At 47.0% G+C, this 17,652-nt stretch overlaps 2 protein-coding genes across 3 annotated transcripts; both read left to right on the plus strand.

Moving 5' to 3' along the window:
- Window positions 1-1,182: 1,182 nt before the first annotated feature.
- RPL26L1 (ribosomal protein L26 like 1) lies at window positions 1,183-5,344 on the plus strand. 2 transcript variants are annotated; one of them, XM_040078273.2, is made up of 4 exons: window positions 1,183-1,230; window positions 2,053-2,225; window positions 3,125-3,265; window positions 5,174-5,344. In XM_040078273.2, exons 2-4 carry the CDS (start codon window positions 2,058-2,060, stop codon window positions 5,300-5,302), a joined length of 438 nt encoding a protein of 145 aa, XP_039934207.1. In that variant the 5' UTR covers window positions 1,183-1,230; window positions 2,053-2,057; the 3' UTR covers window positions 5,303-5,344. The 2 variants fall into 2 exon arrangements, with proteins under 2 accessions (XP_039934207.1, XP_039934208.1); XM_040078274.2 differs by lacking the exon at window positions 1,183-1,230 and adding an exon at window positions 1,759-1,780.
- A 1,074-nt stretch (window positions 5,345-6,418) lies between these two features.
- Window positions 6,419-16,540, plus strand: ATP6V0E1 (ATPase H+ transporting V0 subunit e1). The gene is made up of 4 exons (XM_040078375.1): window positions 6,419-6,553; window positions 8,265-8,312; window positions 13,339-13,465; window positions 16,032-16,540. Exons 1-3 carry the CDS (start codon window positions 6,450-6,452, stop codon window positions 13,430-13,432), a joined length of 246 nt encoding a protein of 81 aa, XP_039934309.1. The 5' UTR covers window positions 6,419-6,449; the 3' UTR covers window positions 13,433-13,465; window positions 16,032-16,540.
- Window positions 16,541-17,652: the final 1,112 nt, after the last annotated feature.

A 17,652-nucleotide genomic window follows, 5' to 3' on the forward strand; every position in this document is an offset into this window, starting at 1 on the left:
TGGGGCTGAGGGGACATGGGACCGGTGTCACTGGTGTCCTTTTGGGATAAGGGACATGGGACCAGTGTCACTGGTGTCCTTTTGGGATAAGGGACACAGAACCGGTGTCACTGGTGTCCCCTGGGGCTGAGGGACATGGGACCGGTGTCACTGGTGTCCTTTTGGGCTGAGGGACATGGGACCGGTGTCAATGGTGTCCTTTTGGGATAAGGGACACAGAACCGGTGTCACTGGTGTCCCCTGGGGCTGAGGGACATGGGCTGGGCAGGAGGAAGCAGTTTTCAGCCTCATTCACGGAGAGGAGGAACTGCTGGTGGATGGCAGGGGAGGACTGGCTGAAGGGGGAGATGCCCATGTGGGCACTGGGGACAATGCCCGGGTGGCAGCAGGAGATGGCGCCAGGTCGGTACCGGGGCGTGATGCTCGGGTGGGCACCAGGGATGATGCCCAGATGGGCGGCGGGTCTATCCCGGCTCTATCCCGGGTCTATCCCAGCTCTATCCCCGGGTCTATCCTGGCTCTATCCCCGCTCTATCCCGGCTCTATCCCGGCTCTATCCCGGCTCTATCCCGGCTCCATCCCCGCTCTATCCCCGCTCTATCCCGGCTCTATCCCGGGTCTGTCCCCGCTCTATCCCCGCTCTCTCCCGGCTCTATCCCGGCTCTATCCCGGCTCTATCCCGGCTCTATCCCCGCTCTATCCCCGCTCTATCCCGGCTCTATCCCCGCTCTATCCCCGCTCTATCCCCGCTCTCTCCCGGCTCTATCCCGGGTCTATCCCGGGTCTATCCTCGCTCTATCCCGGGTTTATCCCGGGTCTATCCCCGCTCTATCCCGGCTCTATCCCCGCTCTATCCCCGCTCTATCCCGGGTCTATCCCCGCTCTATCCCCGCTCTATCCCCGCTCTATCCCGGCTCTATCCCCGCTCTATCCCCGCTCTATCCCCGCTCTATCCCCGCTCTATCCCCGCTCTATCCCCGCTCTATCCCGGCTCTATCCCCGCTCTATCCCCGCTCTATCCCCGCTCTATCCCCGCTCTATCCCCGCTCTATCCCGGCTCTATCCCCGCTCTATCCCGGGTCTATCCCCGCTCTATCCCTGGCTCTCTCCCGGCTCTGTCCCCGCTGCAGCGGTGTCCTCCGGCCGCCAGGGGGCGCGCTGTGCCGCAGTCCCGGAAGCGGAAGCGCTCCTGGCTCCTCTTCCGGGCGGGCGGCGCGGCGGCGGCAGCGGGTGAGGCACCGGGAGCCGCCATCCGGGGCCATCGGCGCCATCCGGGGCCATCTCCGGCCGGCGGGGCTTCCACGGGGCAGCGGCAGGGAGCGGGAAGGGGCTCGGGTGGCCGGGGGCCGGCCCGGAGCTGCGGGACGGGGAGAGCTCGGGCTCCGGAGGGAGCTCGGGCTCCGGAGGGAGCTCGGCCTCCTTCAGTCTGAGCTTTCCGAATGCATTATTGAGTTAACCCAGCCCGCATGGGAGGTGCCAGTGTGGGCGCTTAAAACCTGAGGAGTTGAGCAAAAACAACCCTTAATTTAATTTATCCTTGATTTGATTTATCCTTTGCTGTCAGGGTCAATGGTGCCCTGACAGGCAATCCTACAGCGCAGTTGTTAAAATGCAGGAAAGGCCAGAAGTATCTTGGATTTGCAGATGTGTTACCTGTACGCTCTGGTGAGGAGCGTTAGCGGAGGTGCTGGAGCAGTGTGACTTCTCTCTGCAAGCCCCGAATATACGTTTTTATAAATTGCTATAAATGAGAGTGGTGTGACTGCAGGGCGGGATCCAGGTGTGTCCTGAGTGCTGAGAACGGGCAGCTTTGGGTTGGTGGAATGCTCTGATGTGCACGTGTGTCACTCACGGGGTCACTGTCACTCACGGAAGAGGCTTCTGCCTTGTTGGGAGTCCGGGATATCAGGGTTTGTCGATCAGTGATGGGATCAAAAACAGTTAAAATTGCTTTTTTTATGCCGCGGCAGACTGTGGGTGATGGAGTGTAGCGTGTGTGCTGTGAGCGCCTCTCCAACTGTTGGGGTTTTGTGGTTTTTGTTTTTGGTGCAGCCAAAATGAAGTTCAACCCCTTTGTGACCTCGGACCGTAGCAAGAACCGCAAAAGGCATTTCAATGCCCCCTCCCACATCCGCAGGAAAATCATGTCCTCGCCCCTGTCGAAGGAGCTGCGGCAGAAGTACAACGTGCGCTCCATGCCCATCCGCAAGGACGACGAGGTCCAGGTACTGCCCTGCTCTGGCTGCTTTGTCACTCCTCAGCTTCTCCCTGTGGAGTTTTCAGCAGGAATTTCTCCATGGAAAGGGTGCTCAGGCCCTGGGACTGCCCAGGGAGGTTTGCAGTGCCCACCCGTGGAGGTGTGCAGGGAAGGGATGGATGTGGCACTCAGAGCTCTGGGCTGGGGACAAGGTGGGGATTGGTTATAATTTGGATTTGGTGATCTCGGAAGTGTTTCCCAAGTCAGCTCATTCTGGGATTCTGTTTTCATGTGCAGCAGGGAAGAGCAAGACAAACTCATATTGGTGCTGGAGCTTTGCCCTCAGCCTGGCAGAAATAATCTCAGTTAATCAAGCCATGACTTGGGCTGTCAAGTGTTCCTTAAATCCACTTCAGTGACAGGGATGATACCAGGAACACAAGTGTGCTGGCAGTTCTGCTGCACTTCAGCTACAGGAATTGATCATTGTGCTGAACTGAAAACTTCCAGCAATAAAGCATGAAGCAAAGAATTGGTTTTTTTTTATAGACTATTTGGTACCTGTGATATTTGAATTTGGATTAGAAATGAGTCCAAGCTGAGCAGTTTTTTTAATATAAAACACAATGATAGGTGAAAAATTAGGGTTAAACTGTTAAAAATGGAAACCTGCAAAGCTACAGAGTTCCCTCATTAGGGTTTACTGCAGGGAAAATGGGGGAGAAGCACAGTCCTGATCCATTATATGTTCCATGTTAGTAAAGCTGAAATTGTCGAGTCACTCGCGTCTTTGGGGCTTGTGTGTGCGAGGAGCAGAGCTGGGGTTTCCTCCTGTGCAGCTCCGGTGGTTCAGTGAGGGTCTGTGAGGTGGGCTGGCTGTGCCAGGGCTGCTCTTGCAGCGTGGCTCAGTGTGTTTGCTGTGTGCAGGTGGTCCGAGGACACTACAAGGGGCAGCAGATCGGGAAGGTGGTGCAGGTGTACAGGAAGAAGTACGTGATCTACATCGAGCGTGTGCAGCGGGAGAAGGCCAACGGCACCACCGTGCACGTGGGCATCCACCCCAGCAAGGTATGGGGGCACCTGGGGGCTGGCACCTGCCAGCAGGGACACGTGGGCATTCTGGGATTGGGTAGAACTTGTTACCAAGTGCTGGGAATGCACCTGGTTCAGGGCAGCCCGTGGGATCAGCAGATGGAGCAGCCCTGGGAGAAGGATCTGGGGCTGCTGGTGGCCAAGAGCTGGACCTGCCTTGGCCCCCAGGAGCCCCCCATGCCCTGGGCTGATCCCCAGTGGGCAGCAGGAACGGGGTTGGGATTGTGCCCCTGTGCTCAGGTGAGAGCCCAGCTGCAGAGCTGCTGGGGCCCAGCACAGCCAGGAGCTGGAGCTGTGCACAGAGCCCGGAGGCGGCTCTGGGATGAGCAGAGGATGGAGCAGCTCTGCTGGGAGTGCTGGGATTGTTCACCTGCAGAGCAGAACCTTTGGGGTGACACAGTTGTGGCCTCACAGTGCCTGAAGGAGCCAACAAGATGGAGAGAGACTTTACAAGAGCCTGGAGTGACAGGACAAGGGGGAATGGGTTCACATTAACAGAACAGAGTTGGATGGGATATTAAGAGGAGATTCTCTGTAAGGGTGGGGAGGCCAGGTCAAGGTGCCCAGAGGAGCTGTGGCTGTCCCTGGATCCTTGGAAGTGTTCCAGGCCGGGCTGGATGGGGCTTGGATCACCCTGGGACAGTGCAAGGTGTCCCTGCCCTGAACAAGATCTTTAGGTTTCCTCCAACACAAACCATTCTGTGAATAAAGAGCAGAGATGCTGCCTCAAGGAAATGTTGGGGTGTCATGAGCAGAGGTGTGAGTTAAAAGCAAGAACTCCTTGCTATTTCTAGGAGTAGAAAGCTGCTAGAGACTTTGGAATCTTGCTGAAATATTTCTTTGAAGAGAGTGATGTTTTCAAAGCACAAAATGGATCACTTAAACCTTCATCCTTGCTGTGTGACACTTGCACTGGATGAGGAGGTGTTGGGGAGGCTTAAATAGATGCTCAGAATTGTGATTGTACTTGAAAGCAGTTGTGAACTGAATACTTCTGAATTTGGGTTTAGCCTGAGGTTATTTAGAGCTGGTGGAAACCAGGCAAAGCCTGTTCAGATCGTAACAGGAAACATTTCAAACTAAACACAAGAACTTGCCAAAACCTGGTTTGAAGCAGATGAATTCAGTCTGCTTCAGCCTTGCCATGTGGGCACAAAGATGGAAGTGTTGGTGGAAAAAATCCAGTTGTAACAGGTTTTCTGGTGTGAGTGGTTGGTGTGTTCAGCAGAGGGAGGGCAGAATTATTCCAAAACATCACAACTTGTGTGCAGCAGCAACACCTGACTGACAAGGTGACATTGTGGTGGGGCCAGTGCGTGTATCTGTGTGATGAATAGCAGTGAGGAAAACAGAATTTTCTGCTGGTTCTGTGAAAATTTCTGTTAATTGGGAACTAGACCTCAGTAAAACTTTGCATAAAGATTCTGGTTATTAATGCAAAGAGAGCAGAGGAATGTTTTGTTACAGACTTGCAGTGGGCTGTGTGAACAGTTTGTACCTCTCCTGGGCAAAGAGGTGGAAATTATAATTAAAAGAGACCTAAATGCACAAGGAATTAAGGAGAAAGTGTGCCTATATGGGATTTCTAGGATTTGCCTTTTCTGTTTTTCATGCAGTGCTTTCAGTAACACCAACACATCCATTTCTTTGCCGGTTTGAGGAGGCAGGAACAGGAATTGTTGGATAAATTCTTCCCTGGGAGGGTGGTGAGGCAAAGGGTGCCTGGAGAAGCTGTGGCTGCACCATCCCTGCAGGTGTCCAAGGCCGGCTTTGACTGCTGCCTTTGTGGTGGGATCCGCTCCGTGCTGTGGCTCAGGTGGATTTGGTGTTGGTTGCTGCCCTTCCCTCTGCACAGGGATCCTGAATTCCTTGTGCTCTCTGCAGGTGGTGATCACCAGGCTAAAGCTGGACAAGGACCGCAAGAAGATCCTGGAGCGTAAAGCCAAGTCCCGCCAGGTTGGCAAGGAGAAGGGCAAGTACAAGGAGGAGACAATCGAGAAGATGCAAGAATAGATGGTTTCCTCATTGACACCATTAAAAACTGCGAAAACTCAACCTGTTGTGTGTCTTCTTTCAGAATTGATGTGTCCTGCTCAGCATTTAAATATTCCTTCTCGTATTTTGACTTTGTAAAAAGTACGCTGAAAAGGTCTTTGTACCTGGTTTTACTGTTAAGAAATAACAGGTTTTTTCCCTGTAAGGAAAAGTTTCAACCAGCCTGAAAGAAGTGCAGTCCTGAAACGTCCATCTTAACAGTCACTGTATTTCTGTCTCTTTTTAGATGTGTCCATGGTTTCTTAAATATTGATATGTTAATTCTGTGCACTGTATAATTAAGTCAGGTCTTATTAATTAAATAATTAATCTAATTAATGGCAGAGCTTGAGGACAAAGGGGTTTATGACAAGTGCTCACGAGGCAGAGCTGACTGCTTTGGGAAGGGGTGGTGTGAAGCAGTCTCAGCTATTCTAGATGAATTTTCTGTGAGAGGAGATCTTTTCCTGGCACTTTGTGCCTCCGTAATTGAGAGCTGCTGCAGCGTGTTGAAAACAGCCCTGCAGTTAAGTGAATTTACTGGCTCGGTGAATGGCCCTCTAATTGCTGCTACGGAGGGAAAGAAATTCATCTGCCTGAACAATAGAATCTAAAAAGGATGCTGGCAGTCAAGGAAAATTGCATTTCAGAAGCCATTCATAGCTGACTGAAGCTGTGTGTGGAGGACTGAGTGGGTTTCCCTCATGAAGGCTCAGAGGTTTTGTCTCTCCAGTTTCTGCCGCTTAATGCGAAATATTTCCCCTTGAGTGGGTGTTTGAGGAATTGGTGAGGTTTGTTCATTACCGGGACCTTTCCAGGTGTCAGGCTGTGCGGAGCTGCTCTGTGGGATCCCCAGTTCCCTGAAGGGCTCAGAGCCAGCCCTTACCGGGCAGAAGCTTCGTGTACTCTAGCCGGCAGCGTGTTAGGGATGGGGATGGGAGCCGGGCCGGAGATCCCATGGCAGCCCCATTCCATCCCCGTTCCCATCCCGATCCCATTGCGCGCGCTCCCGCGGCTCCCGCCCCGCGCGCTCCCGCCGGCCCCTGTGACGTGGCGGGCGCTGATTGGCGGGCGCCGGGCGGGGCGTGGCGGGAGGCTCCGCCCCCGCGCCCCTCAGCGCGCGGCCATGGCGTACGGCGGCCTCGCGGTGCCCATCATCGTCATGAGCGTGTTCTGGGGGGTGGTCGGCGGCGTCCTGCCCTGGCTCGTACCCAAGGGGCCGAACCGCGGGTGAGTGACCGGGGGGCGGCGGGCGCCCGGCACCTTCCCTTCCGTCCCCCGCGGGTGTGGGGAGAGGCCCCGGCGGAGGCGGTCCCGGAGCCCTCAGGCGCCCCGAGGTTGCCCGGGCCCGGGGCCGCCGCAGCCCCGCGGGCTCCCGGAGCGGCGCTGGCGCAGCGCGGAAGGGCCTGGGCTGGGCCGAGGTGCGGCGGAGCAGCCGCCCCTGGGGCTGCCAGAGCCGGGCGGTGCCCCCGGAGCCCCTGACGGGTTTGGGTTTCCCCTGAGGCCTTGGCACAGGGTGCCCAGAGAAGCTGTGGCTGCCCCTAGATCGCTGGGAGTGTCCAAGGCCAGGCTGGACATTGGGGCATGGAGCAGCCTGGGACAGTGGAAGGTGTCCCTGCTCGTGGCAGGGGATGGAACGAGTTGAGGTTTAAGGTCTTTTCCAACCCAAACCATTCTGTGAGACCTCTGTAGACAGAACGTCCTGTGTCAAGGTGGTTCATTGTCAGGCGGTATTTGAGCAACAGCTTCCTCTTTCTTTCCTTACTTGACCTTTCCTAATTTACTCAACCGTCCTCTGGTTTCACACTGGGTGAGACTGGAAAGGCTGCAGTAGTGGATTTCAGTTTTGGGTTAAATTTGTGCTGGTGCCCTTGTAGCTGAGGACAACAGCAGGGCTTTTGAGCTGAGGTTTTTCCTGCAGTGGTTGTGGCTGCTCGGATTAAAAAACAGACAAGTTTTTGTCTTTCTCTTTTCTCTAGGAGATAATGGCTTCTTAATCTCTCTCCCTCTCTCTGACACTCCTTCTACTCCACAGGTACCAACTGTCTTTTCTCTCAGTTCTTTATCTAAACCCTCAATATTCCTCCAACTCTGATATTTCCTGCCTCACTTTCAAACCTGATGTGTGTCTTATGCTTGGAAACGTGCCTGTCCTCACAAATACCTTGGAAAAATGGCTTCCAGGCATGGAAGTGTGGGAATTCTGTGTCTCATCAACAGAAGTTACTGACATGCCATGAGGTTTTGTTATTCAGTTAGGGGAGGAAATACATGTATTGAAATGCCTTTTTATAATTTAAAAAGAAAAGAAGCACTCCACTTTGCCACTGAGTTCCATGGGCTGTATGGGATCACTGATAGAAAATCTCATTTCCTCTCCTCCTATTTCAAACCCATTTTTGTGTGTGTAGCTGCAGTTTTACCATTTTCAATTTCAAGACCTTGGTTCTTCCTTCTTTTCAGCTTTCCTGTTGTTTCTGACACAGCTTGTGTTTCACCAAGAGAGGAAAATGTCACACTGCAGCTTTGGAGGTTTTATTTTGTATTCTGTTTGTAAACCCCTCGTTCATTATGTAAAATTAAAAGTGACAATTTGGCACTGACATTTTCTTTAAGTAGAATTCTGCAAACGGAGAAAGCGTTTGTTGTGTGCATCCAGCCTCAGTGGTTCACTAATGTGAGGGACACTGCGTCAGATTTTGCTGCTGTTCACAGAGATTTGGTTAAATCCAGCTGTAAACTGTTTGGCAGAGCTGTGTCAGTCTTGCAGATCTGAGCCTCTGCAGTTTACTCAGCTGGAAGAAGCCAGAACATTCATGTTGAGTCATCTTTCATATGATCAAAGTTAAGCTCGTCCTTGTTCGCTGTGGGTTTTTTCTCTGTGGCTCTTGTGGTCAGTCACAACACCACACCTGATCACATTTCTCCTTCCTCTTGGCAGAGTTATCAACACCATGCTGGTGACCTGTGCTGTTTGCTGCTACCTGTTGTAAGTACAAATAACATCCTGCCTCTTAAGCAAGGGCCACTCCTGCTGGAATCACGAGTTCCTTTTTTATAGCCTCAGAACAGTTAGAAGCTTTTTGAATGTGTCACGGAGGTTTAGACGCATTCTTTGACAGCGCTTGGAATCCTGAGTTCTAAAAGACCTTCAGTGTGCTGAAGAGACTTTCCCATTGAAAAATAGTGTAAAAGGAACCTGAATTATTCTTGTTGTCCTCTGACACATACCTGTGAACTGTCCTCTGCATGGGCTTGCTATTCCTCCTCTCCAGTTCACTGCCTCATTTGCTCACAAGTGTTATGATACTTGGTTAATTCTAAGGTTTTCCTGATTCTTAGGCTTTTTTTTTTTTTTTTTTTTGCCTTTTTCCTTCCCACTTTATATTTAATTTCGAGGTAATAAACCCACTGAAGCATTTTGCGTTTCGATTGCTTGAATATACTCTCAAAATCTGCTTGAGTGGTGGGTGGTAGTGCTGCTGCATGGTGGTTTTTTTAGTGAGACTTTGATATATTAAGACCATTCCTGTTTAAATGCACACTGTATTTTGAGGCTGCCTCCTTTCTGTAGGAGATTTAGTAGCAATAACAAAAGTGAGTTGTTGAGAGCTCTTCATATAATGTTTTTTTAAATCAGGATTTAAGCCAGCTGTAGCTGGAGGCTGCGAGACAAAGCTTGCTTGTGTTTGTCTCTCTCTCTTTCAAGACTGTAGAGACTGATCTTGTAAAAAAAACAAACCTGCTCTGCAGAAATAACTTTGAAAGAGTTTGTTATGGAGAGTAAAGTGGTAAAATCTGGTTTGATCTTAAGGGTTCACTTGTTATAAAAATTATTATTTAGAGTTCCATTCGAACCTGAGTAGTATTTGTACTTTCTTATACTATTTGGGCATTATTTATGCTATTCAAAGGAATTTAATACAAATATTTAGAGAAATGCATCTCAGTTTTGGCATGTTCCAGGAGAGGCCTGTTGGGTTAGGCTGTGGTACAACTTCTACAGCTTTGGTTTAGGTTAACAGTGTGATATTCAGGGTTAATATCAGTTTATACGCCAGAAAATTTATTTGTATTTGGAGTATTTGATGTGTGAATTCCTGAGAATTCATTCTTGCTTAACTGCAAAAATCCAGCAAACTTGGGTCTGTTTTGTATCCACCGAAGTTTTTAGATTTTAATTTTGCTGAGTGGATGTAGAAATTTGGGGATTTGTGCAGGCAGCTTGAAATTGGGATTGAAATTTGGGAATCTCAGTGCTAGGAAGGTCTCCTTGCCCTGCACATGGAGTTTGTAGCAGCCCAGTCTCATAACAGGTCCCAAATGTTTGGCTAAGAAAGGGCAACTCTTTTGGTGATTTTTGCTGGGTTGCTGCATTTATGTTACAGTAAGTTGGTTGGGTTTTAATTAGGAGGAGGGTTGAGCTTTGTTTTGGTTTTGTTTAAATTTAAAGTTCTCATTTTTTTTTTTTTTTCCTAGAGAAATAATGTCCCACTCTTCTAAAACCCTTGATGCTTAGGGTTTGTTGTCTTTATTGTTTGAAGGAGGGTTTTCTTTGGAGTAGAGGCCATGTGGCATCTGCAGCATCCTCTGAAATGTGATGTGAAATGTATTTGCTGTAGAATTTCTTAACTTCTGGCTGAATTCTGTGAACTCTTCAGATGTACATTGGTATTTGACTTGTAGGTTTGGTTGATTGTTTTTTCTAAGCAGACCCATTATAAAGGCTGCTGTCATTAAGGTGTTTTTATAATTGCTCTTGCATGTCCAGGGGTTCCTTGGTAATTTTGTGGGCTCTAACTTGTTTTCTGGATTTCCTTTGGCCGTCTCCAGTTATACTTTGGAGAAAACCAAAAAGGCAAAATTTTAGGATGTTTTCAACCGTCGGTAGTTGTACCCAACCACATAAATTGCATTTGTAGTGTCTGCTTGCCAGAATGCAACAAAAAGCAGATTTTTCTCCTCATGTTCCAAGACAGAGCTTGCCTCATCACACAGTCTTTCCTTTTTTTATTTGCTCTTTATTCTGTATAAAGTTGTAGAACAGCCCTGGTTGGAAAGGACCTCAAGAGATCTGGTCCAACATTTCCCCCTCTGTTTTGTTCAAACATATGGAAGTTTATTGTTCCTGTATCCTTTTCCTTTTGGGAGAGGAGGCACTGAAAACATTTCAGACCTTAATTTTGGGTGATTAAAGAAAGAGATTATTTTTTCATACCAGTCTTGAAGGAAGCCCAAAGAATTCTTCCTGAAAGTTCTTCATTGGATATGTTAGGATTAAAATAATTTCTGCTGCCCCAGGTATTTGTGTGTCCTTAGCAGGTGACTGGTGCTGTGGAGCTGTTTAGTCTCTGCTAGATCTGTTTTCATCTTGGAGTTACCTTTCCAGTTGAAAATAGGGGAAAAAACCAATTTCCTGTCTTCCTTAAACACCACTTGACTGACAAATTGATTTTCACTGAACTGAATTTGAAGTCAATCACATTTCAACTTAAAGCTGTTTCATCTGTATTTAGATTTAACAGCGATAATTTTGAATAACCATATTGATTACATGGGATTCATTTGGATGTTCTGTGGAAGATATTTGCATCCAATTTGTGCACAGATCCTGCACCCAGCAGCCTTTTGAAGAACAAACCATTCCCAGGAACCTCATAAAATCTAAGGTAAAGTCTAAGGAGTTACTGCTGCAGAAATTAGAGGTTACACCAGATTGTGAGGTACTGTCAGAGTCTAAATCTATTTTGCTGTGCACAAAGCAGTTCCTGAACTGTGTCATCATGTCCTAACAGAGGACAGGGTGCTTGGAAAATCATATTATCTGCTACTGATTCTAACGGGATTAAAATATGGATGCCCAAATTGACATTTAAACAGAGATAGCAGGACCTTAATTTGTAACACGAGCACAGACAGATGGCAGTTGTGGTGGGAAGACCTTTTAAAAAATCTCGCTGGTACAGCAGAAGGGACTTTAATTTCCTTGTCTGAGCTGGATAATTAACAGTAACTGTTCCAAGTGGGATCTGTTAGAATTTAAGGACCTGTGGGTGGCTCGAATGCCATACCTGCTTTTAGCAGCTCTGGAACATTGCATCTTGGATACAGAGGTTTGTTTTACTCCGAGTGCTGGATTTTGTTGTTTGTTGTCATTGTGTAAAGCAGCATCACTTAAGCAAAACACAGAAAAAGCCTTTTCATGACTTACCTTGGATGCAAAGCAGTTGCAGCCTAACAACTGCTTTAAATTCCTCAGCCCTGGCGGAGCAGGGAGGAGGAGTGTGCTGCTGCCCTAATGCCACCCTGGCTCAGAGCTCGGCTACCCAGCACGGCTCCAACAGATGCCTTTAGAAACCTCCACGCTGCTTTTCCCAAAGCCTGCTCACACAGGTGGAGGCTCTGAATGTGCTCCCAGCTCGTTTAATTCACAGCCGTGCTGGGCCTGAGCTGGGGAAGCAGCGAGAGGTGAGAGATTCGTGCGTGGAGTTCCTTCCTGCTCTGCAGTGACAAAAGGAATAATGTGCTTTAACAGGCTTCTAGTGTTCTACCCTCCTCCCACTTGTGTTACTTCAGGATGCTGGAGGCAGATGGCACAGTGCTCTTTGGATCTGTCTGTTGGATCTGAAAAATTAACCCTCGCAAAAGAAATTCCCGTGATCATTTTAGGAGCTGGTTTGCTTTTCCCCTAAGTAGATTTAACGCCATGGTCTCAAAATACATTGTTGCCGCTGCTTTGGCCAGCAAAGTAGAAACGTGTCAACCTAAAGGTTTCTGGCTGCTCTCAGTGGTGTCTTGCTGATGTTTTAATTCCTTTGTGGAGCCTGCTACGTGTTCCAAGGCTTGTGTGACTGATGGACTGCTGCAGGCTCAGCTCCTTGTTTTAGCCTGAGCTCTACCCCGTGCAAATCTGAAAGGGGCATTGCAAAGAAATATTGGTAAATTTGAAGAGGATTGATGTGTTTTCTTTAAGTGTCACCCACGTCTTTTGCCCGTGGCTGTTGCGGGCGTTTCGCAGCCGACCTGCGCTTGGTTTGCTGGTCAGAGCATCAAGGTTTGTGTGGAATTTTCCATGACTGCCTAAGCACTCTGATACATTTGTGGCAGCTCCCATTACAAAGCTGCTCTGCTTTTTCTCCTCCTTACAAAGCATTCTAGAAATAGCAGACAGATGAGCCAGTGTGTGCACTAAATGTGTTTATATAGTTAGTATTTAACATAGATTTAGATCTGTGGAAGCATCCATTGCTTCTTCTGACTCTTGTAACGTTTAAAAAGCAAATATATCTTTTAACAGTGCAATATTTATTTCTGTTTAGCTTTCCTGGATATTTTCCACGAGCTACATTCCTCTTGTTCTCAGTTCTGGCCATGGCTTCTGCAGTTTTAGTTTGTGCTCTGCTCCAGTGACAAGACTGCTTGCTGGTGATCTGGGATTTGTGTCATTTTGGGGTTGGTGTTTGGTCTTTTTTTTGGTCTTTTTTTATCCTTTTGCTTCAAGTCCCTGTTTTTTGACCTCTGCACAAGGCTTAAAGTCACTTTTGTTAAGTCTCTGAAAATACACCATGTGTGCAAGGGCAGGTTGTCATGCACTGAGAAATAAATGAGAGAGAGGATGTTACTCGGAGGTTGTTTAAAGGATGCTTCAAAGGCACTGAAAAAAGGTCTGTCTCTTTTATGTTTCCATCTTCTGAGCCCCCAAATACCTGAGTTTCATGTGTCTCAAAACACTTTCCTGTCAAAAGAGAGGTGTGAGGGCAATGCTGTCAGGTGGTTTTGTGTTGCTTTCAGTTGAACGGGACAATCTATTTCAGTTGCAGAGTGATTTGGTGCCGTAATTCACTGCTGCTGTCTGGTCCTTGTGTATGAGCTTGAGTAGAATTTTTATTTGAACCTACACCTTCCTAAAATAGCCTTTTCTTCTCTGATAGTCCTCATGTTTGGACAACCTTTCCATTGTCACAAGCTGTCATTTGGCTGATTTGTCTCTGTTGGGTTGGGGGGTTGTCTTGCAGTTGGCTGATTGCAATTCTGGCTCAACTCAACCCTCTCTTTGGGCCGCAGTTAAGCAATGAAACAATTTGGTATCTTAGATTTCACTGGCCTTAAGGATGTCTGTGCTGTGCTGCAGTCCATCGGCAGGTGAGTATGATCAGATTTATTGATATATTTGCTGTGTTAAAGCTTCAGGAGATATTGAACAGTAATGTGAGCAGTGTGCTCAAACGGCTGTAGCTCTTCTGCGGGAGAAATCTCTCTGTAGATTGCAACAAAACATTTTGGATCTTAGTCTTGATTGGATACGTGAAAAGCTTGAACTGAATTATGGAAGTTATTTTTCTTTCTATCCTGTTGTGCGGTGCTGTGTTCGGGGGTTTGTAATGAGAACAAAACATTACTTTCAAAAAAAATTTATAATTCGACTGGGGTGTTTTTTAATAGCTAACATAAGTGGATTTCCTAATCTTTACCAGTTGTTAACCCTCTCCTCAAGCCTGCTACCATTTCATCTAAGGCCTGTCCTGATTTCCAAGGCAACACAGCGTTGCCCTCATTCGTCTGGGAAGTTGGACTGGGAGCTGCCGTTAGAATGTTCTTTATCTCCTGAGCTCACAGCTTGATGTTTTATTTTGTTTTTAATGACAGCCTGTGTGCAGCTTTAATCCCAGGTGAGCCTGGTGGTTGCTATCTGGGCAGTGCTGCTGGAATGTGGCTCTTGCAGTTCCTGGGCTTTTTGACACGGCCAGCAAAAATAAAGTGTTGTATTAAAAGTACTTTAATACTGTTGGCCTTGTCCAGGAGGGCAGCATTTGGAATTGCAGGTTCAAATGGAGGAAATGTGGGAACAAGCAGCCATGATTATAGTTTTTAAGCTGGTAACTGAATAATTAAACACTTTTTTTTTTGTCCTTGTACAACACAGTCTCAGTTCAGTGCAGCAGGCAGTGACAGTTGATGTTATAGCTCTGTTAAATGTTTTCTGTGAAGTGTCCTGGACATTTGCTCCCCAGTTTCAGAGAAGGCTTCCTGTGAACTGGGATGTTGTCAGACTGGGCCTGTGTGTGTGTCTGCAGCTCCTTTTAAGCACCAAGCAGAAGCTAAAGGTAGACTTGGCCCTGCTTCAACTCCAGGCCTGTAATTAGCTAAGTCAGTCAAGCAGAATTTCCTAGGAGCATTTTCACTGCTTGGGTGCTAACATATAATTAGTTAGCTAAAACAGAGAACACTGTGTTTTGGTAATGGGCACAAAGATCCCTGAATCCCATAGGATGATTCAGTTGCCTGGGATCTGAAATTGGAGTTATCTGGACATAAAATTTGGGCTTCACGGTCTGTGAAACCAGCAAGGACAGGCAGGAGGTGAGACACAACCTCTGGACTCCTGCTAACAGATTCAGGCTTTTCCCCTCCATTTCAGTGAAGGATTTTCCAGAGAACTGGAGTTAAATTTGTGCCAAGGAAGAGAGGGCACTTGTGTGTTTGAAGATGACTTCAGAGTTTCTGAGGAGCTGTCATTTTTAAACTTACTAATGGAGCATTCCAGCCATGCGTAGCACATACTGTTGTGTTACATGGAGGAATTTGTTTTAACCTTTCATTCGATTTTATTGGCTTGATTTTGGAATAAAATTAAGGTGGCTGTCTCTGAAAAAGAAAGGTTTAGAAAAGTAAAAACATATAATAATCCTCAAATATCTGTTCTTTGTTGCCTGAAATGTGCTGTCACAGGTCACACTACTACAGTGTTGTTTGAGTGCCATTGCAGGGCTGAGGTGCTCCACGTCCTGTCCTTGCTCCTGTGGAGTTTGTGCCTAGACAGGAGCTGTGGGTGAGATTCCACCTGATAAGAGCTGGGGTATCTCTCTGACGCTGCATGGATTCCCATCAGTGTAGCAACCAGTTATTTCTGGATTTTGAGATGTGCTTTTCCAGCATTCAGGGGACTTGTACTATACTTATTTCTGCCTCCTGTTCCTTTCAGTTGAGATTTGGGTGGATTAGTACGGAAAATGCAAAGAGAATGAAGTGCTAATTCCCAAAGTGGAAAGATCCTTAAAAATAAGGATGATTAAAGCAGACCTATTTTACTTTACCAACTCAGCAGCCTGAAAATGCTCCAGTGAGCTCCTCATCTTCTGCTGAGGAACTCTGCATATGCTGGCTTGATTGAGCTGTGCCAAATTCCACAAGTTTGCTCTGTGTTTTCAGGCAGTCTCCCTCCCATCCAAGGAATGAATTTATAGCAATTCAGTTGATACATCACCAGGTTAATGGCTTGGATGGCAGCGTGTGAGAGCACACAGAGCTCTGTAGCCGTGGTAAATCCGGGCTCTGGACTCTTCCAAACTGTGATCCAGCACTGCCTTTTCTCCTTAGCTTGGTGAATCCACAGCCTGTGCTCTCAGAGCAGGAACTGGCTTTGTGCATGTGGAGAAGGGCTGTCATCCAGCTCACTGGGTGCTGTTACAGCAGTGAAAACATTGGAGGGAAAGAGTTGTTCTACCAGCTTATAATGTAACTAAAAGTACTTGCAGTCGCTTCAGAAATGAAACTGCCAAGAAAACATCCACACAGATGAATTATCTCCAGTTCTTGACCATTGCTCAGTGCGTTTGTGGAATGGAAATAGCTGTGGTTAACAGCCAAGCCTTCAATTAGCAAACTGTCTCCATGGAAGGGAGTAATGAAGTTGCCTCTTGCTTTGCAGGTGCAGAAGAGATGAAAAGCTCCAGTGACCCAAAGGTGCCCTTTCCGTAGCTGGTTGGATATGAAGCCTGCAGTAATGCCTTAACCTTTCTAATGTCCTTCAAGTGGCTTCTTCAAAGTCTTGTGCTTTTTCCTACTATTCCGTTTAACTGAGTGCCTAATGCAATTTATACTCCTCTTTGGTACTGTCAATTTTTGACTGTTAACTCCAGATGTGATGAAAATTTCTACTTTTACGGGTCATGGAATCACATTTCCTGTTCATTTTATCTGTAATAACTTTATATTTGCAGGTCTTAGCTTGTCTGTTGTTGTGCTGTTCCACCCCTGTTCTGTTTGCACTGGACAAAAATGTGTGCAATAAATTCTGTGAGGAGAGGAGAAACAGTGGTACCATGTGCTGATGGCAATTAATTTTTGTTTTTTTTCAAATGAATTGTATTCTTGAGAAATCTGGCCTTAAATTTCTCATGCCTAGAAATAAAACTAATCCTCTTGCTTGATACAAAATGTTCTCGTGCCATGTTTAACTGTTACTTTTCTCTGGGTTTAATTGGATACTTGGAGTTGAGCTGAGGATATTTAGATGATGTGGATAGATGGTAATGAATTCAATAGTAGGAATAGATGGGGGATTGTTGCCTGTATCAAGACCTCTGGAGTAGATCTGTGATAGGATTAAGTTTGCAATCTAGAACTACTGAAAGGTGCAGGAATAAGTGAATACTTGGCTTGAGAGCCTCTTTTCCAGGAACTTCCCCCATGAGGGGGACTCAGAGTAGCAAAGGTAATGAACGTGCTAAATTTGGACAAAGCCTTCACAGTGATTTTGACAGGAGGCTGATTTAATCCCTGGCACATTTGAAGGATATTTACAGGAGCAAATGGCTTGAATTGAACAAACATTCCAGTTGTTTTGTACTGCCCTTTGTCTTGCATGTGGAATTGCAGACCTGGGAATGCACATGCAACGCGGGCAAGAGGTTCCTGAAGCTCCTCAGTGTCAGCTGAGTCCGTGGGACTGGGGATGGATCTGTCCAGTTGTTTGCTGAGGAGCAGCTTCAAAGGATATAAATGCTGCTTCCTGAATGCTTCCTTACCTCATATCCAGATAAATTACAATTATTCCCTTTATTGCCATGCACAAGGACGTAATGGAATGGTTAATATTTTATTTGCTTTTTCCCTCTTGGATACCACCATTAACTTATTCAGTGGGACAGCACTCATTACTACACAGGAAATTCCAAGATCCTGACATGTAACTTGCAGTGATCCAAAACTGGACAGTGTGAATTGCAAAAGAAGGAAGAACGTGCCATTATTACAAATAAGCATAGCAGCTGTTGGGACTGGAATCACAATTTTTTTTTTTGTCACATTAACTTCTAAGAGTTGTATTTTTACCGTGCAAGATGTTGTACACCATCATGTTACACAGTCTGTATCAAATAATTCCTAGGAAAATTGAAACCGACTGATCATATAAAACCTTAAAGTTGTTTGATTTTTGAAGTGTGTGGAGAATAAAATTTGTTGACATTGTATGAGGAGAAGGAGAGAAATACTTCGAGATATCGTTGACTGGTTTGAGATTTTAAGGTCCATTGATCTGCTTGTCA

Source organism: Hirundo rustica, chromosome 14, assembly GCF_015227805.2.
Source record: "Hirundo rustica isolate bHirRus1 chromosome 14, bHirRus1.pri.v3, whole genome shotgun sequence".
Taxonomy (NCBI): Eukaryota; Metazoa; Chordata; class Aves; order Passeriformes; family Hirundinidae; genus Hirundo; species Hirundo rustica.

Coding starts and splice junctions, on each gene's coding strand:
- RPL26L1 (XM_040078273.2), top strand. CDS start 2,058: ATGAAGTTCAACCCCTTTGTGACCTCGGACCGTAGCAAGAACCGCAAA. Junction 2,226..3,124: donor GCAAGGACGACGAGGTCCAG/GTACTGCCCTGC, acceptor TGCTGTGTGCAG/GTGGTCCGAGGACACTACAA. Junction 3,266..5,173: donor TGGGCATCCACCCCAGCAAG/GTATGGGGGCAC, acceptor TGCTCTCTGCAG/GTGGTGATCACCAGGCTAAA.
- ATP6V0E1 (XM_040078375.1), top strand. CDS start 6,450: ATGGCGTACGGCGGCCTCGCGGTGCCCATCATCGTCATGAGCGTGTTC. Junction 6,554..8,264: donor CCCAAGGGGCCGAACCGCGG/GTGAGTGACCGG, acceptor TCCTCTTGGCAG/AGTTATCAACACCATGCTGG. Junction 8,313..13,338: donor GCTGTTTGCTGCTACCTGTT/GTAAGTACAAAT, acceptor GTTGTCTTGCAG/TTGGCTGATTGCAATTCTGG.